Source organism: Ovis aries, chromosome 21 (genome assembly GCF_016772045.2).
Source record: "Ovis aries strain OAR_USU_Benz2616 breed Rambouillet chromosome 21, ARS-UI_Ramb_v3.0, whole genome shotgun sequence".
Classification (NCBI taxonomy): Eukaryota; Metazoa; Chordata; class Mammalia; order Artiodactyla; family Bovidae; genus Ovis; species Ovis aries.
This window is the reverse complement of record NC_056074.1, coordinates 37,828,362-37,855,682: the sequence shown is the minus strand read 5'-3', so window position 1 is coordinate 37,855,682 and position 27,321 is coordinate 37,828,362. Positions and strand designations below refer to the sequence as shown.

The window sequence follows — 27,321 nt, the reverse complement described above, 5'->3', positions numbered from 1 at the left end:
AGGCTGTAGCTTCTGCCTTGAACCCATGAGAAGGTGGTGAACAGGCAGCAGCCAGGCACAGAGACACCAGGAAGGCTCGAGTGACCAGCCCAGCTTCGATGGAACCTTGATAGAGCGCGAGAGACCCAGATTCTGTACAAGGTGAGCTTGGGCACCGCTGAGCATGACTCAGTCAGCAAGCCCCAGCCTCGGGAGCTCCCTCTCCCACCTACAGAAAGAGAAGGGATATCCAGGGATCACAAGCACCCCGGGGACTATCACGGCGATGTGACCACCACCCCCATCCTGGGTAGGAAGAGAGTGTCCATCCACGCTGCTTCATCCCGTCTACCTCCCATTTTCCCACCATGCCCTGAATTCACACCGCTGCATCTGTAGCCCCCTCTCCAGTTCTGCCTGTGTAAACGCCACCTTCTATGGGCAACACACCCCCATCCGATCCCTCGGTCATCTTCTCCCTCTCCTAAGACCACGGGAACTCTGTAGACCTCTCCTGTGGCACTGAGGTCAGCCTCCTTTGTGCTGTGGTTGTTTCTGGGATGCTGTCTTCTCTGACAAGCCGGCGGGAAGTTTCATCAGGCACAGTAGCTCCGAGTACAGGACCTCATACACACAAAGCATGAGACACATTGGATGGATGGAAGGAAAGATCGATGGCTGGAAGAAAGAAAGGATGGATAGAGAGATGAACAAATGTGCGGGTAGGAATTTGGATGGTCCACGGAAAGTCCAGTGTGGCCTCTGTAATTGGCCAGAACAACCAGACGCCCCTTCCAAGGAAGTAAGATTTCCCTGTTTCACTTGTCATAGCCCCTCCCTTGCCTCCACGAATTGAAGATTTAAAGACTGTGCTGTATGGAGCTGCAAGGGACCCTGGGAGTCAGATCTGTCTTCCTTCCCTCACCGAACTTCAGTCTCCCTTATATAAGATGAGGATGTGGAGCTAGATGATTCCTTGTGCCTTTCCAGAGCAAAACATGTCAGCTGCTTTCCCTGAACAGAAGAGGGAAACTGACTGAACCTAGTTCCGCTTAGAGGCTCTGAAAAAGTTTAGACAGAAATGAATGGAAGAAACAGGAAAAAAAAGAAAGAAGGGGGAAGGAAGAAAGGGAGGAACGAAAGAAGAAAATCGATTCCCATGCCCCAAATTAAAAATGCATTTTTTTAAAAATGCAGCTAATATGTAAAATTTCCCAAATGCATCACTTATTTTTTTAAAAAAGTTAATTTCAGCATATTGAATTTAGGATCACAGCATGTAAGAAGTGATGGATCCTCTGATATAATGAAGCTGCCTCAGGCAGGGATAGCCTGGGACACAGGAGGCCAAAAGGAAGGATGGGCTGGGGGGCTGAACTGTAGAGGGGGCTTCTCTCCACCCCTTTCACCACTTTAGCCTGACCACCCCCTTTAGGATGTGCTTTATATGTTGATCTTATGAACCCGATATATTGTTTGAGTAAAAGGTTTCTGGTGTACCCGTGGGTGTGTGTGTGTTTTAAGCCACTCAGTTAATGAAGAGAAACAAGAGGCCCAGAGGGAGGTGCTTTGCCCAAGGTTCTACAGCAAGTGCATGAACACAACCCCTCAGTTCAGCTTCAAGAATCCAAGCACATCCTAGGGGGCCGGGGGCACTGCCCCTGACCGGGCCATGCTCTGGGTCAGCTCCAGCAGTCACAGTGGGACGTCACTGGGCCCCTTTAAACAACATTCCGCGAGGAGAGGAACAGACGGATAACCCAGGCCCAATTAGGAACTGGAAAATTTCACAGAGGGAGAATGCCCGGAACAGGGGGGCTCAGGGTGGGGGCTCAGGGTGGAGGCCCAGTTCTCTGCAAGCTTCACAGTCGAAAAACCTTCCTAAAACAACCCCTTGGCTGCCCTGGAGCATAATTTAATCTTCCTTTGATGACTCCGGATCTTGCCCTGCCTCCGGCCACTCAAAGAACATCAATTACTGCTGGGTCCAGGTGGAGAGCAGAGAGGAGGGGCTGGACCCGGGTTACCCACTGACCTTGCCCTTCAGGAGGCCGGTGGGAGAGGAAACTTCAGGGGACAGAGCCCAGCCTGAGCCCTGGGAGCCAGATGCCACCTTGATGGACGAGGGGGCCAAGGAAAAGAATGAGAAGCCCTCTCCCCAACCGAGAAGGGGAGTCCTAGGTGGGCCTCTCCTTAGCCCCCAGAGCAGACAGGAGGGATAGCTCCTAGGGTCCCTGGAAGAAGAACCCAAGAGCGAAAGGCAGGCAGGAGTGAAGCTGAAGGCCAGGCTAGGCGGCCGTGCTGAGGAGATGCAGACTTTGCAGAAATGTTGGCTCCAAGAGACAGAAGGGGGCTTAGAGTCACACTGCCCCTGCCCTGCCACTTCCTGGCTGGGGAACCCACAACGAGTTACGTAACCTTTCTGTGACTCCGTTTCCTAGAATAATGCTAGAATAGTAGTAGCAACAGGGCTGCCAGGAGGGTTAAATGAACTTCATGTTGAATACTAGAAAATGGGGGCTTGGATCAGGGTTTCTGATGAGGAAAGAGCTGGAAGACGATACATCAGATCACCCACGGGGCTGGCTCTCAGGTGATTCTGGGCATTTTGGCTTGTTTTATTTCCTATAGTTTTTGCGAGAAACAGATGATGTTCTACATAATTATTTTAGTCACTCAATCAGATCCGACTCTTTGCAACCCCATGGACTCTGTCCATGGGGATTCTCCAGGCAAGAAGACTGGAGTGGATTACCATGCCCACCTCCAGGGGATCTTCCCAACCCAGGTATCGAACCCACGTCTCCCGCATTACAGGCAGATTCTGTACTATCTGAGCCACCAGGGAAGCCCAATTAAAATCATATTCAGAGGAAAAAAAGAAAAAAAACAGAACCCTAGGGACTGCAATTTGTCTTTAAAGGGAAACAGTTGATCAGAAGAAAAGCCCATCCAATGAGCATGGGGGTAGAAGGGGGGTAAGTGTTCCCCAGGGTCTGAGATGCAGAATGGGCAGCCCTGACCGCCCCAGGAGCCCTGGGGGTGACAGCCCTGAGCCCTCGGGGCAGACATAGGTGACATTTCCTGCCCGGATGTACCCTGCCAAGAGGCACCAGGGAGGGGGAGCCAGTGCCCAGCGGCATACTGTCCATTCACGGGCAGTAACACTTCTCCCATTGGCTCTTCTCAGCTCTGATTCTTCAGACCATCAGCTCAGAGAAGACCCTGGGCCTCAGGACTCAAGCCAGACCCCCCAACCCCAGCCCCCAACCCCTCCCGCCCAGACCACCCAGCCTTCTGTCCTGCCAGCAGTCCCACTCGGCTCAGTCATGCCACCACCCCAGCCTCTACGGGGGCAGCCCTCTGAGGAAAGCTGGGCTTAGTGGGTCCACAGCACCCCCCTGCCGGTGTCATTAATCCCCAAAGAAAGTCAAACATTAGCCTGGGCAAACAGCTTACGCCTTATATAATCCCCCCTGGGGGAAGGCGCAAACACAGCTTGTTGGAGCTGAACTGCCAAACCACAGCAGCTGCCAGATCTGGGACAGAGCAGGGCTCCAGCCACAGCGACCACCAGCCCCACCAGAGGGAGCAGCCAGGCTCAGCTACCAGGTGAGGAGGGACAGAGGCCCACCATGCCCCGGCCCCCAGGGACCCCGGGAAGACCAGGCCCTGCTTCCTCAGTGCATCTGGCCAAGTCCCTTCAGCCCTTGGGACCTGCTCGGGTCCTTTCAGCTGCTCGGCTGTGTGTGCCAGCCCCAGGAGACAGGCAAAAGCAAGAGGCACTGGGCTTGGGGAGACCTTCTCAACAGGCAACCTGGGTTCTGCCAACCCTGTGTGTCTGCTCAGGGCCATCAAGAACCCTTCCACTTACTCCTGACCTCCATCCTGGGTGGCCCACATCCAAGACGGAACCCCTTGGTCCCATGGTGTAGCCTGCACTGCCCCATGCCTGCAGCAGGTGTGACCAGGCTGGCTGGACACACACTCCCGCCCACAATTCCCACACGCGCATCCGAGCTCACACAGCCATGCCCTGACACTCCAGCCTCCCTGTGCCCATCTCTGCAGACACCACTCTGGACACACCCCACCCCTGCGACCCCATGTCTGTACATGCAGTCGGGGACGTCTTCACCCACGCATAACTCCCTGGGTGCACACAGCTGAGCCCCATGTCCTTACAGACGTCCACACGCACGAGCTCACACATGCACCTGGGCTCACCTTCCCACCTGTGCTTCCACACCCACCCACCTGCCCCCCACCCCCCCATCACCTCACATGCACGCATCCCTCTCTCCGGCCTGGTGCCCCCCGCCCACAGCCCTGGCTCATCCTGCCCGGCACCATGACTTTTGCCGAGCTTGTGGACCGCGTGGCCAGCAACGGGCCGTTCCAGTTCCTGCACACCGTCCTGCTGGGCCTCCCCATCCTCGGCATGGCCAACCACAACCTGCTGCAGATCTTCACAGCCGCCACCCCCACCCACCACTGCCGTCCGCCGCCCAACGCCTCTGCGGGGCCCTGGGTGCTCCCCATGGGCCGGAACGGGAAGCCTGAGACGTGCCTCCGTTTCACATATCCATCCAACGCCAGCCTACCCAATGACACCCAGGGCGCCACCGAGCCCTGCCTGGATGGCTGGACCTATGACGTCAGCTCCAGGGACTCCATCGTGGCTGAGGTATGACCGGAGGCCTGGCCTCTCCCTCCACTGAGAGTCAGCACCACACACTCATGGACAGGGGGGCAGGTGGGGGCCCCAGTCTCCCTAGGACCCGGGGACACAGCTCTGGGCAGGCAGGGAGGAAGGACCTGGGTGCGGAGGACCAAAAGGTCCTATCTCTTCACATTCAGAGTATAAACAGCCCGTTCTGTGCCAGGCATGGTGCCAAGCTCTGGGGACTCAAAAATGCACCATCCCTGTTCCCACAGGGTCCACAGTCTAGCAGGGCTAACATCAATTAATGAGAGTACCACACAGGAAATGTCAGATTACAACCTCAAAGTACTTAAGGCTGTGACCTGAGACTACAGCCTAGCCCTAGGCTGGGGGCAGGGACCGGGGGTAGGGGGAGCACTTCCCTACAGAAGGGACCCCGGGCTGAGATAAGAGAATCCAGCAAGAGTTAGGCAGGCAATGGGGGAAAGGAGGAAAATTCCGTCTTGGGCCAAGGCCTCAAGGTGGAACAGTGTGTGGAGCAGGGGATGGATGAAGGGGAGGGTTGGAACATACCTGAGCAGACCCAGAAAACATGCCCTCCACTCTCGCAGTCACTCGTGTGTGCATCTCCATTCATTCACAGCTCATTTATCCACAGACTCTTTTACCTGCCATCTCTGGGAATTACAGAGTTAAATCAGGCTCTTCAGTGAACTGGAAACTATGGTCAGATGAAGAGAGGGGAATGGAAACCGGCATTTATTGAGGGTCTACAGCTAACCTGGCATATCTTAGTGCTTGCCCAACACCGTCTCCCACAATCTGATCCCTGCAATGATATTCTGTTGAAGGTGATTCTATCTCCTTTTTCAGATTAAAAAAAAAAAAAAAAACCAAGCCTCAGAGAAAGGAAGGGAAACTTCAGTGCCATAGAGGTGGTCAGCTTCAGAACTGGAATTTTAAAATGAAAAATGCATACTAGGCACAGGGAGGCAAGCATTTGTGGCAGCACAAAAGATAGAGGAACCACAGGATTCTAGGGAGGCTTCCTGGAGGAGGTGGCACCTGAAGAGTGAGCAGAGGCCAATGTTTTCATTCTCCCCTTGGGGACCATGAGACCCTTGAGGGTAAGAGCTTTCTTTTGTCCCATTAGAAGAGATGCATTTCCAAGTATTTACCTGGTGTTCATCCTGTGCTGGGCACATTATGAGCACAGGCTCCTGGAATCCCAGGAGGTGACATCTTAGTGAGGGAAGTATTGTTAGTTCCTTCAGTTCATAGACCAAGGATCTGAGGCTCAGCCAGGTTCAATGACTTTCCCAGGATCACATATGATTAGGACCTGGCAGAGAAGAGATTTGAACCCAGGGCCATCTTTGTTCAGAATCTATGATTGCTATTCATTTGTTTAGTGAATGTTTATTTCTATATAAAGCATTGACTGCGTGCAAGGCATTGTCCTAAGTGCGTCATAAATATTAACCCTTCTAACCTTCCTGTTAATGATAAGCCCATTGTTGCAATGGGGAAACCGAAGCACAGAGAGTTTAAGTAGCTTGTTCAAGGTCGTAGCACTAGTAAGAGGCAGCTGCAGGGTCTGAAGCCCCCAGCTTCAGACCGTTCAGTGCAAGGCCCCTGACCCCAGGGCCGTGCTCCCAGCCACCACTTCTGCTGACTGTCATAGTCCCAGATACTTCCTCCCTGTCACGCGCACTTTTTCTCCCTGGAACCAAGCACAGTGCCTGAAATACATCCAACCAACACGTATGGATAGCTACACGCATCAGACTGAGGATACAAAGTCAAAGAACTTATGAGCCAGCCTGCCCTCCTTTAGCTCACCTCCAGTGGGGAGGCAGACCCATCCTTCAGGGTGACCAGAAGCCAGGTAGGGTTAGGCAAGCTTCCCAGGGCAGAGGTTTTCAGCTGCTTTGTTGTATCCCCAGGAGCTGGAACAGTGCCTGGCACAGAGAGGTCCTCTGTGAAACAAATATTTGTGTAATGAATGGATACAAGCTTTTATAAACTCAGGGTACTCCGGGAGCCCAGAGGAGGGCACGGAATCTGCCTGGAGGGGGAACCCAGGAGGGCTTGCTGGAGTCTGCAGCGCCTGAGTGTGAAGGAGGGGTAGGGATTAGGGGGCAGGCTGAAGCAGGCAAGTGCATCCCAGGCAAAAGGAGCAACGTGCTTGGTGTCAAACACACAGTTACAGAGGCATAAAGAGAGCAAGACAGTCAGGACCACAAGAGACAAAGAAGGCTGGAGAGGCAGGCAGTGGGGTGCGGAGGCCATGGAAGGAGGAGGGCCTGGTTTGGATGCTGAGGCGAAGGTGCGGCCTCTGTCCCGAAGATAATGGGAACCGCTGAATGGTGCTAAGCAGGAGCGTGACCTGCTCAGATCACCTTCTAAGGGCAGTCACTCTGACCGCAGGGTGGACAGCAGCTTAGGGAGCGTTTTAGTCCAGCGGCTGGGAGACCCATGAGCCGGTTGCCTTTGGGACCCAGGACCATGACGAAAGACATCAGGGATAGTTGGAATAAACACCAGGCAGGGTAGAGAGTCAGAATCTCTGGGACTTGGAACCTGAATGGCTATGAGGGCGAGGGACAAGTGTGGGCAGTGCACAGGAGTCGAAGATGTTCCGACACCTGTAAGTTAAGTTTCCGGGTGTATGGGCAGCTTGCTGTACCTCAAGCCAGAGCACAGAGCCTAGCTGAGGAAACAAAAAATCCTCCAGGGAGCAATGAAGTAATAGCCATGAAATAATACCCCTTACTCTGTGCTCGCCCCATGCCAGAAGGCGCTAAGCACTTTGGTCATATAGACTCATTCAATCCTCACGCAACCCTGTGAGGTTATGTCATTTGGGGGGCTTCCCTTGGGGCTCAGCTGGTAAAGAATCTGCCTGCAATGCGCGAGACCTGGGTTTGATCCCTGGGTGGGGACGATCCCCTGGAGGAGGGAAAGGCTACCCACTCCAATATTCTGGCCTGGAGAATTCCATGGTCTATATAGTCCATGGGGTCGCACAGAGTTGGACACGACTGAGCAACTTTCACTTCACTATGCCATTTTTGCAGAGGAGGAAAGCAAGGCACAGGTTACTGGCCCAAGGCACTACATCTGATAAATGCTGGAGGTGGGAGTCAAACGCAGGCAGCAGGACTCCAGAGCCCCCTCTCCCCCTCCCCTACACCCTGCTCCTGGGGACTGCACCCCCCAACCACTGCACCCTGGGCTAGGTGCTAGGCAGCGCTCAGTGAGTGCTGGGTGAAGGCCATACCGGCAGGAGGGACTTAGACAGTGCTGACTGTTGGGAAGCCGCTTCCCCTCCAGGGGGCACACCTCGAGCTTCAGGGAGCCCAGCCAAGAGCAGACCTTGCAGGTCTTGTATTTAGTCAAGCATCAACTCTCATCCATGCCAGCTGAGTTCCCAGTCACCCTTCCGGCAGTCAGAGCCACGTGAATCTACATCCCAACCCAGCGCAGGGTTTCACCAGGGCTCACGGGTCTGCCCCTCTTCTCCTGGTCAGGCCCAGGCTCCCTGAGGATGCTCAGCCAGGAGACCCCTCAGTCGGGATCCCTGCCCGGTCAGTGGCCAGACACAACCAAGTGCTGGTAGCAGCCTAGCGTGGTCAGGCCCCTCTGACTTTTCTGTCTGTGGCTCAAGCCCATGGCAAATCCATGCTCCACCTACTTGTGGTGGGATGGGGCTCTGGGCCCCCGCTGTGCGGAGGCACGTAGGGTTCACCCAGGGGTAGGTCTCTAGGGTGGAGGCCAGGCCTGGAGGTGCCAGCCCTGGGGGGAGGGCGGTCATGAGCAGTGTCTGCAGCCAGCTCGGTCCAAGTGACCCTATTTAGAAGCACGGGGCCATCTCCCAGGTGGACAGCGCTTGACTGAGAGCCAGCGCCAAGCAACAGAGTTCACGTCCTGACTCTGCCATTCACTGGGGATGTTACAACCCCAGAAGTCTCGGTTTCCTCATCCGTAAAATGGGGTAAGAGAGCAATTGAACTTTAAAAGAGATAATGCAAGATCAGCGTTAGCACAGGGCCCGGCGCCTGCCAGGCGTTTGACTAATGTTTACGGCCGCTGTTGCTGTTATAGTCGTTAATAGAGATGTCCTTAGAAGGAGCGGGTTAGTCCCCTTCGAAGAGTAAAATGGGAATCAGCTGTCACAGCTCTTCCAGGCTCACCCAGGCCCCCACCCAGCACAAGCCTCCACGCAGGGCCCCTCTCCACACCCACAGCTGGGGCCCTGGTAAGTCATCTCCCTCCCCATCTCAGTCCCCTCATCTGTAGAATGGGATCATAAGGAGCTTCCCTGCGGAGGGGGTGAGGGTGGGAGGACCGCGCTGGGTCCAGTCAGGAGCACGGAGACTTTCCCTCCCCCGCTCTGATCCCATAAGCTCCCCTGGCAGAGGTGACCGCACATTCCTTTCTCTGGGTTCAGCAGAGACCAGGTTGGAATTTTTCAGAAGGAGCTTTACTAGCACATTAAGAGGAAACAAAGGCCTTTCTTTGAAGTCTGGAGAGTGTGGGGCGTGTGGGTTGTGGCTTCTGGGTTCCCTGGACAGGAGCCATAGGCCACAGCTTTCACACCACAGAACCCAGACCTGTGGGTGCCCAGCTCAGCCTGGGGGCTCCTGAAGGCCTGGGTCTGGCCTTGGATGGGCAGGCCCTCCCCTTTGAGGCCCCTGTGATTCCTCTCCGGGCCTGGAGTTTTCCTGTCCTCTCTCCGGGGCCACAGAAATTCTGTCGCCCGCACAGGTCCCTGGAGGCCCCAAGTCAGCAGCTGGAAAAGCAGAGAAGCTGCTCAGTGGTCCCCCAGAAGTGGGTCTCCCTCTGTGAGGTTACCCTGCTGAGTCTCTGGTCTTCCTCCATCTCAACCTCTGAATCCCCAGGCTGCCCACAGCCCAGGCCACCTGTCCATCTCTTGTCTCCAGCTGAGCTCCTGCTTCACCCCTACTTGCTTGCCCCAGACCCTGCCCTGGGTACCCCTCCTATCATCTCCCCTGTCCTAGCCTCCAATCTGACTCCCGGGTAAAGATCAGGGGGCCCCACCCCAGCCACATGTCTGGGCCAGTCTGACACCCTCCATGGCAGCCCTCACCTAGGAAACTTTGATCCTAGGCAGGAGGAGCTCTGGAGCCATCTCATGGGCTCTCCAGGGTCACTGAGTGCTCCACGAGCACCTACTCTGTGCAGGGCCCTGGGCTGGTACTTTGCATTCCTTCTTTTACAACCCTTCAAATCTTCTTTTGTGGCCACTGTGAATGTCAGGCACCCCAGGTGACGCAGTGGTAAAGAATCTGTCTGCCAATGCAGGAGGCGCAAGAGACTTGGGATCCCTGGGTCAGGAAATGGCAACCCACTCCAGTACTGCCTGGAGAATTCCATGGACAGAGGAACCTGGTGGGCTACAGTCCACGGGGTCGCAAAGAATCGGACACGACTGAGCGACCGAGCACTGTGACTGTCACCCGTTTTTACAGAAGAATACACTGGGCTCAGATCAAAAAGGTGATTCTCACAGCCATGAGGGTGAAGTCAAGCTTTCACAGCAAGAGGGTCGGGGGTCCTGACTCCAGAATCCATGCCCTTTCTGTTGCATCGCATGTCCCTGTGAGCACAGGCTTTACAATGACCTGCGACAATAATAATAAAACAGCTATTCCATAGAGGGCCAACTGTTTGCCCCAGTATAGTGCCGGGTGCTCTTCCTTCTTTATTTTCATTACAAGTCTGAGAAGTAAGTATTAGTATTATGCCCATTGGCTCAGACGGTAAAGAATCTGCCTGCAATGAGGGAGACTCAGGTTCGATCCCTGGGTCAAGAAGTTCCACTGGAGAAGGGAATGGCAACACACTCCAATATTCTTGCCTGGAGAATCCCATGGACAGAGGACCCTGGCAGGGTACAGTTCACGGGGTCACAAAGAGTCGGACACGACTGAAGTGACTTAGCACACACACAGGCACACACACACAGATAAGGGGACTGAGACACAGAGAGGTTAAGTAACTGGCCCAGGAGCCCACAGCTACTAAGGAACAGAGCTGAAGACCCAAACCCTTCAGAGTCTTACCAGGTACCTGGCCCTCTGGCCCTTGTATCCCAGTGTTGGTTCTAGTAGAGGCCCAAGAGTAGATAGAGCCATAGCAATTCTCCCCACGTCTGAACTGGGTCTAAAGGGCCCCCAGTCTAGGGAAGTGTGTTTCCCCTGTCTTTTCTCTGGGGTGAGTATGGACCAATGGCACCCCACTCCAGTACTCTTGCCTGGAAAATCCCATGGACGGAGGAGCCTGGAAAGCTGCAGTCCATGGGGTCGCTGAGGGTCGGACACGACTGAACGGCTTCACCTTCACTTTTCACTTTCATACATTGGAGGAGGAAATGGCAACCCACTCCAGTGTTCTTGCCTGGAGAATCCCAGGGACGGGGGAGCCTGGTGGGCTGCCGTCTATGGGGTCGCACAGAGTTGGACACGACTGAAGCGACTTAGCAGCAGCAGCAAGTATGGACCATGTGTGCGGTCCCCTGGCAGAGTCAATCCATACAGACCCAGCAGGAGCCCCATCCTTCCTTGATGGATGCCCTGACTTGGCTTGCCCTGACTTTTTTTCCCCCCCGAAACCAACACACAGTTATTATCTCATGGTTTCCAAGGGTCAAAATCTGGGTCCAGCTTAACTGGATGCTCTGCGTGGGTCTCACAGGCTGCAGTCAAGACGTCAGTCAGACTGCATTTCTTCCTGAGTTTGGCCTCTTCTGAGGTCACCCTGACCATGGTTGTTTGCCCTAACCTTTTATGATACGCCTCCTACTCTGCCCTCTGAGGGGCCTCCTGGCCCGTGATTCTGCTGCCACTCCAGCTCCTGAGCCTGTTCTTCACCCTTTGAGCCTGAAGTCAGACCAGCACACTTGGCTCTGGCCTCAGCCACCTCCCCAGCGAAGACTCTGACCCATCCCACGCTAGTGTCTTACAGTGGCCCACGGCCACAGCTCCCTGCACTGAGCCTCCCTCTGGCAGCTCGGGACTCAGAGCAAAGCACACATCAGGGAGCGGCGGTCAAGGGCACTAGCTAGGGGTCCACAGACCTGAGTGTGGGTCTCTGCCTTGAAATGAACCGAGCTGTACTTGGGCAAGTTGCTTACCCTCTGAGCCTCAGGTTCTTTGTCGATAAACTGGAGATAAGGATAATACCCACTTCATAGGATTAGTATGGCATCATTTGCAAAGCTTGCTTCTGAGCATAGTAGGCCCTCTGTTTTCCTTCCACCACCTTTCTGGTTATACATCACTCAGGAAGACATGGCAGTGGGCTTCCTGTTCTTCCCTTCCTAAACTCAGCTCCCTAAGGAGTAATCATTCCAAGAAAGGAAAAAGAAGGCCAAGAACGGTGGATATGATATTGGGAGCAAAATCTCTATGTGGAGCTGCCAAAAGCTGATAGGCAAGAGGCCAGCCCAGGCCATGCCAAGGGCTAGAGAGAAGCTGGGTGTCAGCCCCCTCCAATTGCAGGTTACTGTTTGTGCTCTGGGTCTCATCAGTAAAATAAGTATGTTGTTGTTGTTGTTTAGTCACGTAGTCATGTCCGACTCTTTTGTGACCCCGTGAACTGGAGCCCCTCCATGGGATTTCCCAGACAGGAATTCTGGAGTGGGTTGCCGTTCCCTTCTCTAAGAGGTCTTCCCAACCCAGGGATCGAACCCACATCTCCTACATTGCAGGCGGATGCTTTAACCACTGAGCCACCAAGGCAGTCCCCACTGATTATTCCTTGGACAAATATTGACATTTTCTGTGCACCGACTACTCTGCTAGCTGCCAGGGATAAAGAGTCCTCCAACAAGACACCTCTGCCCTTGGCAAAGTTATGGCGGTACATAGGCAGGCATCACGCTGGGTGACCTGTGTCCTCTTAGAGGAGAGGATAGACGCATGGAAGAAGGGATGAGGACACTGGGAGTCTGGATGTGCTTCTCAGACATTTGTCTGTTTCACAAATATTTGCCGACTCCCTGCTTGTGTCAGGCACCCAGAAAAACATGTTCCCGGCACTCGGAGTTAGATGATCTTGACGTGTTTCAAAGGGCTGACAACCTTGCTAGAATAAGGGAAGATAAGCACAAAAGCAGAGAGGAACACCAGAGCCTGAAGCTCCTGCAGAATCACTAGTGTAACCCGATTAAAACCGCAGAGCCCACACAGTACCAGAACCCTCTCTAGACACCCATTGGCCTACTCCTTGCACACCCCCTCACTTCCTCTTTACTCTTTTCCCTCTTCCACACTCCCATACACACACCTTGCAGGCTCTCTTTCCAGCCAGAATGAGCCCACTGGGTTTGTGGGCCAGTGCCAGCCACTCAGAGTCAGCTGGAGGACCTGGAGGCTTCGCCCTTCCCCAGACTCCCTCGCTTCCCGCGAAGAAAGTGAAAAGAGTTCCCTGGGGTGCGTGGTCCTTTCCCCACACTGTTTTACATCCAAAACATTTTCATGCAGCATTTCCAGCAAATGAGATTCTTCGCTTCATTACACAAGTAATTCGGGATGACTGGACCAAGGGTGCGTGTCAGGGATTAGCAGGAGATTAGGCCAAACAGGTGGGCAAGAGTCAGAGCTGGAGGGCTTCATAAATCTGTGTTAATAGAGCTTTCTGTTTAACCAGAGAGCAGGAGAAAGCCAGAGAGTACTCTAGACAAGGCAGCAACCTGATTTGAGTGGTGTTTCAGAAAGCCACCCTGGAAAGAACGAATAGGAAGGACTGGGGCCAAAGGCCATCAGAGGATCGTCCTGATAATCCTCTCTGGGCTCAGGTTCCTCAACTGTCAGATGAAGATGACAGCAACTCTACATCCTAAGGTTCTTGTGATGACTGAAAAAACTAAGGCATGAAAAGGCAGTGCCTGGTGTGGAGCAAGCCCTCAATACATGCTATTCTTTTTAAAATTTATTTTATTGAAGTATAGTTGATTTACAATGTTGTGTTACCCATGGACGGAGGAGCCTCGTGGGCTTCAATCCATAAAGTTGCAAAGAGTCCCACACGACTAAAGCGACTTAGCACACACAGCATGCACGTTAATTTCTGCTGTGCAGCAAAATGGCTCATTTCTCCATATATACATTCTTTTTCATATTTTTCCATGGGGTTTATCCCAAGATATTGAATATATAGTGCTTTACAGTAGGACCTTGCTGTTTATCCCTTCTTTATATAATAATTTGCATCTGCTAAACGCAAACTCCCCATCCATCTCTTCCTCACCTCCCTCCACAACCACAAGTCTGTTCTCTGTGTCTATGAGTCTGCTTCTGTTTCATAGACAACTTCATTTGTGTCAGATTTTAGATTCCACATATAAGTGATATCATATGGTATCTTTCTCTTTCTGATTTTTCACTGAGTGTGATCATCTCTAAGTCCATCTGTATTACTGCAAATGGTGTTGTTTCATTCTTTTTTTACGGCTGAGTAGTATTCCTTGTATATGTATACTATATCTTCTTTATCCATCCATCAATGGGCATTTAGGTTGCTTCCATGTTTTGGCTACTATGAATAGTGCTGCTATGAAGGGGTACATGTATCTTTTCGAATTACAGTTTTGTCCAGATAAATGCCCAGGAGTGGGATTGTTGAATCATGTGACAACTCTATTTTTAGCTTTTTGAGGAATCCTCATACTGTTTTCCATAGTGGCTGCACCAATTTAATTTCCCACCAGTGTGGTAGGAGATTTCCTTTTCTCCACACCCTTTCCAGCATTTGTTATTTGTAGACCTTTTAATGATGCATACCTCATTGCAGTTTTGGTTTGCATTTCTCAATAATTAGCAATGTTGGAGCATCTTTTCATGTGCCTGGTGGCCAACTGGACGTCTTCTTTGGATCTGGTGCCCATTTTTCGATTGGGTTGTTTGTGTTTTGTTATTGAGTTGTATGAGCTGTTCATATATTTTGGAAATGAAGTGCTTGTCAGTCTCATCATTTGAAAAATTTTATTCTAGTTCATAACCTATCTTTTAATTTCATGGCTGCAATCACGATCTGCAGTGATTTTGGAGCCCCAAAAAAGTCTGACACTGTTTCCACTGTTTCCCATCTATTTCCCATGCAGTGATGGGATCAGATGCCATGATCTTCATTGTCTGAATGTTGAGCTTTAAGCCAACTTTTTCACTCTCCTCTTTCACTTTCATCAAGAGGCTTTTAGTTCCTCTTCACTTTCTGCCATAAGGGGGGTCTCATCTGCTTATTCGGTTATTGATATTTCTCCTGGCAATCTTGATTCCAGCTTGTGTTTCTTTCAGTCCAACGTTTCTCATGATGTACTCTGCATACAAATTAAATAAGCAGGGTGACAATATACAGCCTTGACGTACTCCTTTCCCGATTTGGAACCAGTCTGTTGTTCCATGTCCAGTTCTAACTGTTGCTTCCTGACCTGCATACAGGTTTCTCAATCCAAAATCACTGCAGATGGTGACTGCAGCCATGAAATTAAAAGACGCTTGCTCCTTGGAAGGAAAGTTATGACCAACCTAGATAGCATATTCAAAAGCAGAGACATTACTTTGCCAACAAAGGTCCATCTAGTCAAGGCTATGGTTTTCCTGTGGTCATGTATGGATGTGAGAGTTGGACTGTGAAGAAAGCTGAGCACCGAAGAATTGATGCTTTTGAACTGTGGTGTTGGAGAAGACTCTTGAGAGTCCCTTGGACTGCAAGGAGATCCAACCAGTCCATTCTAAAGGAGATCAGCCCTGGCTGTTCTTTGGAGGGAATGATGCTAAAGCTGAAACTCCAGTACTTTGGCCACCTCATGCGAAGAGTTGACTCATTGGAAAAGACTCTGATGCTGGGAGGGATTAGGGGCAGGAGGAGAAGGGGACGACAGAGGATGAGATGGCTGGATGGCATCACCGACTCGATGAACGTGAGTCTGAGTGAACTCCGGGAGTTGGTGATGGACAAGGAGGCCTGGCATGCTGCAATTCATGGGGTCAAAAAGAGTCAGACACGACTGAGCGACTGAACTGACCTGACCTGATAAGCTATTTTTGCATTTTGTTTATGGTTTCCTTTGTCTTCCTTGGTGGCTCAGAGGTTAAAGCGTCTGCCTGGAATACGGGAGACCCGGGTTCGATCCCTGGGTTGGGAAGATCCCCTGGAGAAGGAAAAGGCAACCCACTCCAGTACTCTTGCCTGGAGAATCCCATGGAGGGAGGAGCCTGGTAGGCTACAGTCCATGGGGTCGCAAAGAGTCGGACATGACTGAGTGACTTCACTTTGCTGTGCGAAAGCTTGTAAATTACATTAGGTCCCATTACTTTTATTTCTATTAAATATTGACTTTTGTTCTTAATCCAAGCATAAGAGGGTGGTGTCTGCACTGAGATAACAGTAGTGGAAATAGAAGAATCCAGATTCAAGAACTATCAAGGTATTTCCCTAGTGATCCAGTGAATAAGACTGTGCTTGCACTGCAGGGGCACAGGTTTGATTCCTTTCAGGGAACTAAGACCCCACATGCTGCTGGGGCAGACAGAAAAAAAAGAAGGAAATATTAAAAAGTTAGAAACTGAAGGATCAAGCAATTGTAACATGGGAGAAAGTGAAGTCACTCAGTAGTGTCCGACTCTTAGCGACCCCATGGACTAAGTAGCCTACCAGGCTCCTCTGTCCATGGGACTTTCCAGGCAACAGTACTGGAGTGGGTTGCCATTTAGGAAGGAGTCAAAAAAGGCTGCCAATCACTGTGGTTCCAACCTTACAGGGAGCGGGTAACAAGTGTCATTGACGCTACCTTCCAGATAGAGATTTCAAGTAGACAGCTAAATGTTGGTTCTCAAGGGCAGAAGAAAGATTGGACTAAAGAGAGGGATTTGGAGTCTTCACCATAAAATAGTCATTGAAATCACAGAAGCAGATGACATTTCCTGGGAAAGTGAATAAAAAGAGGAAGATCCAAGAGGAGCCCTGGGGAACCCTCGAGGGATAGAGAGAAAGGAGACCACAGAGGGAGATAAAGAAGGAAGACCAGAGGGAGGGAGAAGTCAGTGGGGTCAGGGGCTGCCAAAGGGAAGTCAGGTCGGAACCCAGAATGTTCCACTGGGTTTGGGGAGCAGAGTTTCAGTGGCATGGTGGGGCCAGACTTGGGAAATGAGTGGGACATGAGGACGGGTAACAGCAAGGGGGGTTCCTTGTTCCTGAGATTTGGCTTTGAAGGGAACAGAGAAATGGAGTGAACGTGGAAGGGAAGAGGGCTCTAAGATGGAGAGACTGGAGCACATGCAAATGCAGGTGGGGAGGAGTCTGGAGAGGCAGAGAGAGAAAGAGAGATGAAGGTGTGGGCTGGAGGAACGTCCCCTGGAAGAGAGACGGTGCAGGCAGAGGGACCCGCCTTGAGTGTGAGAGGCTGGGGAGCAGACACAAGTGTGAGAGGCTGGGGAGCAGACATACAGGGAGCCACTGGACTCAGCTGAGGCTGCGGAGCTTGAGAACAGACCTGGGTGTGTGACAGCTGAACTGAGCAGAAGGGCCGTTCTCCTTTCGCAGCCACGGGGCAGGGACCCAAGGAGCCCTGGGCCAGGCCGAAGGGGATTAAGCTAGGGGAAGTCAAGCAAAGGCGCTGGGACAGCAAGCACACACGCGGGGCCCAGGCTGAGCGGGCTGGACTGAGCTGCCTGGCCCCCTCTCTCTCTCCCGTCTAGTGGGACCTGGTGTGCAACTCCAACAAACTGAAGGAGCTGGCCCAGTCTATCTTCATGGCGGGCATACTGATTGGCGGGCTCATGCTAGGAGCCCTGTCTGACAGGTGAGACGCGGGGGCCCTGCAGTGGGGTCCCAACGCATGGAGACCCACTCACCCCCTCTCTGTACCCCCCATGCACTCCCAAAGAGGCAAAGAGCTGGGGGAGGTGGGCAAGAGGGCCCCTGCTGTGCAGCCAGCCCCTTCCAGGGCCACTGCCTACCCTCTGCCCTCAAACCTCTACAACTTGAGTCTTCCAGCCTCCCCAGAGCTGGGGCCCCAGCCTCAAGGTGTCCAGACACAGTAGCCACTGTGTGGCCGTGGAGGTGGACAGATGAATGGCTTGGAGAGGAGTGGTCCTTTGAACCCTGTTCAGGCAACTAAGCTGGGGGTAGAGGAGATCACTCATTAACTCAAACATCTAACTGCAAACTTGTCAACAAAAATAGCAATTACCAGCAAGGCTCTGTCCCGGGGGGGAGTTACATGCCCTGCCTGGCCCTTTGGGAGGTGGAGGGGTGGGGTCCAGCCCTTTGCCCTGAGGCCTGCAGAGTCACTCTCCTTGGCCGGCTCACAGCCGCTAACATCCCTCTTCTTCTTTGAGCTGCAGGTTTGGCCGCAAGCCCATCCTGACCTGCAGCTACCTGCTGCTGGCAGCCAGCGGCTCAGGCGCAGCCTTCAGCCCCACCTTCCCCACCTACGCAGTCTTCCGCTTCCTGTGTGGCTTCGGCATCTCAGGCATTACCCTGAGCACCGTCATCTTGAGTGAGCCACAGGGGGAAGGGGCAGGGAACAAAAATTTGGGAAGCAGCCAGCCTGAAGCTGAGAATGGGGTCTGGGCCCGGCTCAGCCACAGGCACCAGGTGGCCTTGGTCAAGCCAGGCACTACCCCTCTCAGGACCCCAGAGGCCCACTCTGAACAAAACAAGCATAATAGCAGCAGCTTCCAGTACTGAGGACTTACCCTGACCTGGCACCTGCCAGGTACATGATCTCGTTCAGTCCACACGCACAAGTAGGTTAGAAACAAGGGAACTCATCTGCCGCTGGGGAGGCAGTCAAGAATGTGGGCTTAGGGGGACTTCCCTGGTGGCCCAGTGGTTAGGAAGCCACCTTGCCATGCAGGGGACATGGGTTCCATTCCTGGTCAGGGAACTAAGATCCCGCATGCCTTGGAACTACTGAGCCCAGTGCTCTGGAGCCCAAGCACGACAACTAGAGAGCCTGCACGCCTCAAGGAAGATCCCATGTGCTGCCACCAAGACCTAACACAGTCAAATTTTTTTTTAAAAATGTGGGCTTGGAAATCAGACAAACCTACATTTGAGTCCTGCCTCTTGAGCCTCAGTCATAGCATCTCTAAAATGCGGGTGATGAAACTTTAGGGTCAGGGTCAGATCAAGCTGCCAGTAGGGGACAGGAACTGATACCCCTTCTCTGGAGGTGCCCAGGACCCGCAAGGGTCTTAACCGGGTCCTTGGGCTCCTCCTGCAGATGTCGAGTGGGTGTCCACCCGGATGCGGGCCATCAAGTCGATTCTGGTCGGTTACTTCTACACCTTTGGACAGTTCATTCTGCCTGGTCTGGCCTATGCCATTCCCCAGTGGCGCTGGCTCCAGCTAACCGTGTCCATTCCCTTCTTCGCCTTCTTCCTGTTGTCCTGGTATGTGGCCCCTCTTCTTCAGCGCCCCTCCTTGAGCCCGCTGGGATCAAATAGGAGGAGCTCATGCCTGACCAGGCTGGCTGATTCTGTCTGTCCTGAGACACCCTGAGATGGTCAGGAAGGGGGTTCCTGGGAGGAGGAACTGCTCACAGAGGTGTGCCTCTGGAGGGAGCGCCCGGGGTGGAGGGGGCGGACACAGGGCAGTAGAAAACGAGGGTAAGTTGATGTGGTTGGAAGAAGGGCAGGCCAGAAAGCAGAGAGGCCTCAGCTTCACATGGAGGAACAGAGAATGCCTCTGAAGATGCCTGGGGTGCTGAAAGGCCTGACCAAACTTCTGTTTGTGACACAGTCACACAGAAGGACACACCCACCCGGCGGGGGAGGTGACTGTGTGGGAAAGTGGGGCTTGGGGCATTTTGAAGGAAAAAGTCCGTAGAGTTTGGGGACTCCTGGATTTGAGGTATAAAGGAAAGCTGGAACTTCCCTGGTGGTCCACTGGTTAAGATTCTGTGCTTCCACTGCAGGGGGCACGGGTTCCATCCCTGGTTGGGGAAGTTCCACATGCTGAACAGTGTGGCCAAAAAAAGGAAAAGAAAGCTCCAACTTGAGAACCTGGGAAGATCAAGGTGTCTGATTCAATGATGAAGATAGGAAACCAAATTGTGGGTGGTAGTTGATAGCAGGACCCAAAGCATAGGAAATATTGAACAAACTCAGGAGCAGAAATGAAGTCTTGGAGAACCCTTTATCCAGCACTTACTATATGTGAGGCCCTGTTCTGGGCATCAGTCCACATCATCCTGATGCTTACAGCGTCTATGTGTGAAGGGTGCATCAGTATTCCCATTTTACAGATGAGTAAACAGAGGCTCAATGAGGTGAAGCAATCTCCGAAGGTTGCACAAAAAGACACAGGACTGGAATGGGGCCTCCATTTGTAAATGAAAATAAGCTCGCAGGCAGATGGACAGTCTTGCAGTGAGAGAGACAGTTGGAGGGTCTGGGGTGAAGCTGGGCATGTCCACAGCCTAGGACGGGAGCTGAGAGTCAGGAGGCAAAATAAGGGTCAGCAGGCCCCTTCATTGTGTGACTTGAGACAAGCTTCACCCATTCTAAGCCTCAAGATTTTCCTAGGCAAAGTGGAGATACTAATGCCTCTCACCCAGAGCCTGGTCCACAGAAAGGTTAACTAATTGTCATTATTTTCCGCAAGAGGAGGATGGAATCTAGACCCTGGCTATGGGGTTTGGGAGGAAGTCATGGATCATTCTGGTAGGTGCAGGCTGAGAAGACTATCAGGGCAGAAACAAGACCACACAACCAGAAGGGCAGGTAGCAATGGGCCCAGTAGGCTGCCACTACCAGCTGGACCAAAGGTCTGAGGCCAGGAGACCAGTGTCCACTTCCCAGAGGGTCTCACTGGAGCCAGGTCCTGGGTGCCTGTGGGGGCCACAGCCAGAGCAGACCCCACCTGGGATGAGACTTTTCCAAGCATCCCTCCTGTCTCCCCACACCTCTGCCTCCTGCATTTCTCTTCATCTTAGTGACCCTCGGGGATGGTTCAGAATGAACCCACTCCAAAAGGACAGCCCAGGGGTGGGGGAGAGTGAGGTTGGCCACACACTTGCCAAACCCAAGCTCCCCTGCTGCTCTTGCAAACCCCCTGCACCCAGCAGAGTTGGCCTTTTGCAGGGAGAATCAAAGAGTACTTGGACCCACTCCCTGGACCACAACCCTGAGCTTAGCACTTAACCCCCTTCCTAAGATGCCCTGGGGCTGTAGCTCTGCCCCAACCTTCTCCTAGGACCTGGAATTTGGCCCAAGGAAGGCTGGGTGTGTGAATGTGCAAGATCCTCTAGCCATCCAGTCTCGAAAGTGCCATCCCTTCCCCAGGCCCCTCCTGCCTTGGCCTAGGACTCAAGGGTCCTAGCTCAGAAAGACACCCAAGGACAACAAACAACCCAAGTTTCAAGGGGGTGGGAGGGTGTGTAGGGGAAAGGCTCTTCTGGAAAGGGAAGAAGAGATCTCTGGAATTTGTGTTGGCTACAGGCAGCCCAGGTGCAAAGCTTGGCCAAGTTTAAATTCCATGAAATCTGTAGTAAGGCAACTCAGGTTTCTGGGCCTCCTTCCTTGCCCTTGACTCTGGCGCATAATCTCTTTCCAGCCTCTCAAGAGAGCTTCTGGCGTTGGGAGGTTGGGGGCGGGGAGACACTGTGACTTGCTTCTGGCCCTCAGGTGGCAGCCAGAGTCCATCCGCTGGATGGTCCTGTCTGGAAGATCCTCCAAGGCCCTGAAGACACTCCGGCAGGTGGCAGCCTTCAATGGGAAGAAGGAGGAAGGACAGAAGCTCAGCCTGGAGGTAGAGGCTGAGGGGGAACCCAGGCTCTGCTACTGAGCTATCCCCTTCCTCTTGCCTCCATTTCCTCTGCCCACCAGCCTACTTCTGATGAGCTAAGCAAGCTTCTTTAAAGCCACCAGGCCTGTACTGCCCTTTCTTCTTCCTGCTGCCCACCAGCTGGTCACTAATGGCACCCCTCCCCTTCCTCTGCCCCCAAGGAGATCAAACTCAACACGCAGAAAGAAGTGGCCTTGGCCAAGGCCAAGCGCAGCGTAGCTGACCTGTTCCGGACACCCATCCTGCGCCGAATGACCTTCTGTCTTTCCCTGGCCTGGTAACCCACCACCCCTCCCTGCCCACACCCCAGCACCTCTGCCGAGCAGGCATCATGAACAAGGCCTCTGACAGGCTCACCTACAGACAAGGCCTGAATACCTGCAAGAAGAGTAGAGGTATCCCCTCCTTGGGGCTGCCCCAGCCCAGCCTCAGCCCCAGAAATCTCTCACATCCCTGCCATCAGGTCCAGCCATCAGGGTCTGCTTTCCCCTGGAGTCACACCCACCTCACCCACAAGGCAGGTGCTCCAAACCCCTTCACCAGCTCGTATCTCACAATGTGAGCTGTGCCTCTGTGTTCTTGCCCCCAACCCCCAACTGGTCCAGCTCTGCTCTCTCGGACCCCACAGAACAAGGCTGGCGCTCAGGGCTGCAAGATTTAACAACAGAAATCATGTTTCTCCTGAATCTTCTCTTTTGCCCGCCATCCCACCACGCCTACAAAGCCCTTTCCGCAGCCTGGTTCTGAGTCCCTTCTCCATCCTGGCCATCGCCACGTGGAAAGGATTCACTGCATCCAGGAATGCTTCCCCTCAAAGAGGATGCCCACAGCTCTGAGAGGGAGACAGGAGGCATCTCACTCATGAGCACAGCCCTGGGGACGTTCTCCTCCCACATTCTGAGTGCTAGACCATTACCCAACCGAAACAGATCATTTACTGCCTCCTTTGGTCTCCAAGAGTCCCCCCAGGATCAGTATTCTCTGGAGTCAATTATATGGCCGTTGTCGCCCTACTTTAACCCACGCCCGTGTCAGACATAACCAATCAATCCCAGCACGCTCTCACTGAGCCCAGACAGATCTCAGAAGCCTCAAAATGGCACTGAAGCAGACCCTACCAATTCATTGCAGCTGGGACAAGAAAGGAAACTCTTTATCATCCTGTTGACCCAATGAGCGGTATGGGGAGAGGCCCCCAGCTGGCTGTGGGTCATAACTGATCACTCTCTGCCCCTCAGGTTTTCCACCGGCTTTGCCTACTACAGTTTGGCTATGGGCGTGGAGGAATTTGGAGTTAACCTCTACATCCTCCAGCTCATCTTTGGAGGGGTCGATGTCCCAGCCAAGTTCATCACCATGCTGGCCATAAGCTATCTGGGCCGGCACACCACCGAGGCTGCTCTTCTGCTCCTGGCAGGAGGGTGCATCCTGTCTCTCATCTTTGTGCCTGCAGGTGAGACGCTCCACTACCCCCAGAACCCTCTGAGAGAGGCTGGCCTACATCTGTGGGCCTCGCAGGCTGGGAGTAAGGTTCCAGGGACTCCAGTTCTGTGGGATCTGCCTCTCTCTTACCTTCAGCAGTGCCCTGTGCTCTCTGGGGCCCAGGTTTCTCATCTAGAAAGTAACTCAGGTGGGCTAGATGCTATCGAAGGTCCTTTCCAGACCTGACTCAGACAGGGCAGAGTACGGTGATGTCTGCACTGCGTGAGGAGTTGCATGGCCTGAGTGACTTGGTTGCAGAAAACGAGCTTGGATGGGGAAACGTCAGAGCCCAGTGACCAAGAAACACTCTGCAGCCTACTTCACCATGACCTTGGAAAAGCCAATTTTACTTTATATTGATGTTTATGTGTGGTGGGGGTGGGGAGGGGGTTCCCAGGCGGAGCTTGTGGTAAAGAACCTGTCTGCTGATGTAGGAGATGTAAGAGACACAGGTTCGATCCCTGGGTCGGGAAGATCCCCTGGAGGAGAGCATGGTAACTCACTCCAGTATTCTTGCTTGAAGAATCCCAGGGACAGAGGAGCCTGATGGGCTGCAGTCTATGGGGTTACAAAGAGTCAAAGATGACTGAAGCTACTTAGCACAGATGCACACACGGGTTAATACACCAACATCTTCCCAAAGGAACTGGACTAAAAAGATGCAATAAACTATGAAAACAGGGAATCGGAGTCAGGGAAAGACCCAAAGGCAGCAGGACAGAAGCCCACACAGCCCTGGGAATAGCAGAGGGGCTATTAGTTGGATTTAAGTTTGGATCTGAGCTTCCCAGCAACCAAAACTAAAAGAGAGAGGAGGTCTCCGAGGAGTGAGAACACTTGGGGACTCCTGAGCCCCAAGATTCACGTTGTTTTCTTTCCTCTGCAGACTTGATGACCCTGAGGACAGTACTGGCTGTGTTTGGGAAGGGATGCTTATCAGGCTCCTTCAGCTGCCTCTTCCTCTTCACGAGCGAGCTATACCCCACAGTCACTCGGTAGGTGCTGGGCATGGGGCCGGCCCAGCCAAAGGATACAAGGGCAGGTGGAATTGTGGACCTGATCCAGGGGTCCCAGAGCCGCTCTCTGAGAATGCATGCACAGGCTGCCAACCTCTGCTCTGAACTCTCCCAGGCAAACAGGTATGGGCATAAGTAATATGTGGGCCCGTGTGGGAAGCATGACAGCCCCCCTGGTGAAAATCACGGCAGAGCTGAAACCCTTCATCCCCAACGTCATCTTTGGGAGCATCGCCCTCCTGGGAGGCAGCGCAGCCCTCTTCCTGCCTGAGACACTCAATCGGCCCTTGCCAGAGACTATTGAGGACGTGGAAAACTGGTCAGTCTCCTGCCTCTGGCCCCAGAAGTCCTCCTCCACAGGGAAGCCCAGGGCTTTTCCTGAGTTCTCTTTCCCTAGGTCCCTGCGGGCAAAGGAATCAAAGCAGGAGCCAGAAGCAGAAAAGGCATCCCAGAGGATCCCTCTGCAGCCTCATGAGCCAGGCCTGGGCCCCAGCTGAAGGCAACAGACCCTCGTTTCCCTGCCCTCCACAAACAAATCCCAGCCAGGTCCTTGCCTGTCTCTGGGCTCTGAGGACACCTTGGGGAGAGCCTGGGCACATCCATGCTCCTAGGACATAGTCTTTTGAGACCTTGCAGGAGTCATCTCCACCACCACCAGAGCCCCCTCCCCAGCCCGGGCCAGTTCAAAGGTTTGGCCACAGGCCTTTGCACACCCCACCTTGCCCTCAACCTCTCCACAGCCCAGACCCTGCCATTCTGTCCAGCCCTTCCCCACTGGCCACTTCCCTCATTGTTTCCACCCCCTTCCCCTTCTTGTGCCCACCCCATTCTTCAACAAGAGGTTTCAATAAATGGCAATGAAGAATTCAAGCCCGGCTGCTTAGGAACGGGGGTGGAAAGGGGGGAAGGCCCCGGTGTGGACATGTGAGCATGCAATTCTGTTCATCCACACTGGCATGTACATGCCAGATACATGCGGGTGCGGGTATATATGTGCGTGTGAGCTGGGCTGATGTGAACATGTGCGAGTAGTTTGAGCATACCGAGGTGTGTATACACCAAGCCTGTATTAGTCTATTCTGATGGCTGTAACAACATGCCACAGACCAGATCCTTGAAACAATTTCTTCCTCACAGTCCTGGAGGCTGGAAAGTCCAAGATCAAGGTGCTGGCAGGCTCAGTTCCTGGTGTCCTTGCCAGTGTGATGGACAGAGGCACATGCCTCCTGGTGGGGGCCTCCTTCTTGACTTGCGGATAATCAGATACCTTCTCACTGTGTCCTCACATGGCAGAACAAGGAGAGATAAAGCAAGCTTTCTGGTTTCTCTCCTTCTAAGGGCACTAATCCCATCATGAGGGTCCCAGCCCCATGACCTCATCTAAACCTAATTACCTCGCAAAGATCCCACCTCCTAGTACAGCCACCTTGTTGTTCAGTCACTAAGTCATGTCTGATTATTTGCAATGCCATGGACTGCAGCACACAAGGCTTCCCTGTCCTTCACTATCTCCCAGAGTCTGCACAAACTCATGCCATGGAGTCAATGTTGCCATCCAACCATCTCATTTTCTGTCACCCCTTTCTCCTCCTGCCCTCAATCTTTCCCAGCATCAGTGTCTTTCCCAGTGAATCAGCTCTTCCCACCAGGTTGACAAAGGATTGGAGCTTCAGCTTCAGCATCAGTCTTTCCAATGATTATTCAGTGTTGATTTCCATTAGGATTGACTGGTTTGATCTCCTTGCTGTCCAAGGGACTCTCAAGAGTCTTCTCCAGCACCACAGTTCAAAAGCATCAGTTCTTTGGAGTTCAGCCTTCTTCATGGTTCAATAATCACATCCGTACATGACTACTGGAAAAAAACACAGCTTTGACTATATGGACCTTTGTCAGCACCACCACATTAGGGGTCACAAAACAGTCTATGACAAAGCTTGTCCTTGGAAATACCACGTGCGTATCTACGTGTCCCATTAGGCAGGTGATCATTCGAGTGAACAAGCCCAGAGTGCCTGCAGACAGAAGCCAGGGCTCCTATAATCACAACCTTCAGCCCGATCACTCCGAGTCTCCGATCCAAGTCCCAGCCCTGCACACACCAGGTGTCTTTGTCTCCTATTTAACCAAGAAAACTGCAGCCATAACAATATGGTTGATGTCTGCCACCACGTTTCCCAAGTTTGTCCCAATCACAGCAGAAAATCCAGTCTTCTCATTGGGGCCCTGTGTCCAGCCTCTCCCACCAGCAGCCATCTGCTTTCCCTTGGGCCCTTTCTCTCTCTCCTGGCTGCTTCCCATCACACTAAATAAACCAAGCCTGTCCCTGTCCTATCTAAAAACAAGCCAACCCACCAACCTTCCTTGGATGCCATTTCTCCCTCCACAGCCACACTGTCTCTTTCTCCCCTTCAAAGCCAAACTCCACAATGTTCCTGTCTGCCTCCCCTGCCTCCACTTTCTAACCTCATCCAAACTGTGCTCTGGCTTCCCCACTTCTCTGAAAATGTTTTCCCCCAGGACAGTCATCACCCCCTGTGCCAAATCCATAGGTCATTTGTTATCCCTCATCTTACTTGATCTCACAGACGATTTCATTCTATTGGTTATGCCTTCCTCTTTGGCTTCTGAGATGCCATGTGCTTGCAAGCCCCTCCCACACTCCGGCTGCTCCTTCCGTCTCTTTCAGTTTTTTTCCTGTAAAGGCTACAGCAATCACTTTGTCTGTCCTTCATCCACCCCTTCCTCAAGGGTCTACATTCCGCAGAACCTGTTAACTTAATGGTTAACATGACCCTGCACCTCGGATCGTGATTGGTTGGACCAGAAAGCACTCTGGATCCAAATCTCATTAATCACATGTTCCCTCCTGGGCTGCGATTTGGGTCATGGAGGTTCTAGTTCATCTCTGTGTCTTCTCCTAGGAAAGCAAGTTAGCATGAGGGTGGGCTGGCTCAGATAGAAGCAGAACAGAAAAAATCAGTTGCAGAGCAGGAATAAAGCAGCTGCACAGAGAGAAAAAGACAACATGAGCCCAGATAAGCAAATAAGCAAACGATGAGACCATTTGCATTGATCTTAATGGATTCCAGGTCCCAATTCCTCTCAACCCCGGATGCACTTTCAGCCCCTGGTTTCTATCAAATATTTTGAATTCTCTGAATAAAGTCCTTTCTTTTTAAGCTCAACTCAAGAGTTTCTGTTCCTTATAACCAAACAATTTCAAAAGCAATTCTTTTATCATCTCTTAGTGCTACATTTTCCAAAAGCCTTTAAATGGACCTCTTCCTCTAGGATTCTTTGTCAACCCAGTCCAATGAAAATATAATGCAAGCCACCTGTGTAAGTTTAAAATTCCTA

The 27,321-nt window shown here is 52.7% G+C and overlaps 1 protein-coding gene across 1 annotated transcript; it reads left to right on the top strand.

Annotated features, from left to right (window-relative positions):
- Nucleotides 1-3,497: 3,497 nt before the first annotated feature.
- On the top strand, nt 3,498-24,834 carry SLC22A8 (solute carrier family 22 member 8). The gene is made up of 11 exons (XM_004019621.5): nt 3,498-3,591; nt 4,307-4,666; nt 17,371-17,474; nt 18,019-18,173; nt 18,903-19,071; nt 21,307-21,430; nt 21,628-21,743; nt 22,705-22,919; nt 23,835-23,943; nt 24,080-24,283; nt 24,362-24,834. The coding sequence occupies exons 2-11, from the start codon at nt 4,331-4,333 to the stop codon at nt 24,459-24,461; spliced, it is 1,632 nt and encodes a 543-aa protein (XP_004019670.3). The 5' UTR covers nt 3,498-3,591; nt 4,307-4,330; the 3' UTR covers nt 24,462-24,834.
- The last annotated feature ends 2,487 nt before the right edge of the window (nt 24,835-27,321 follow it).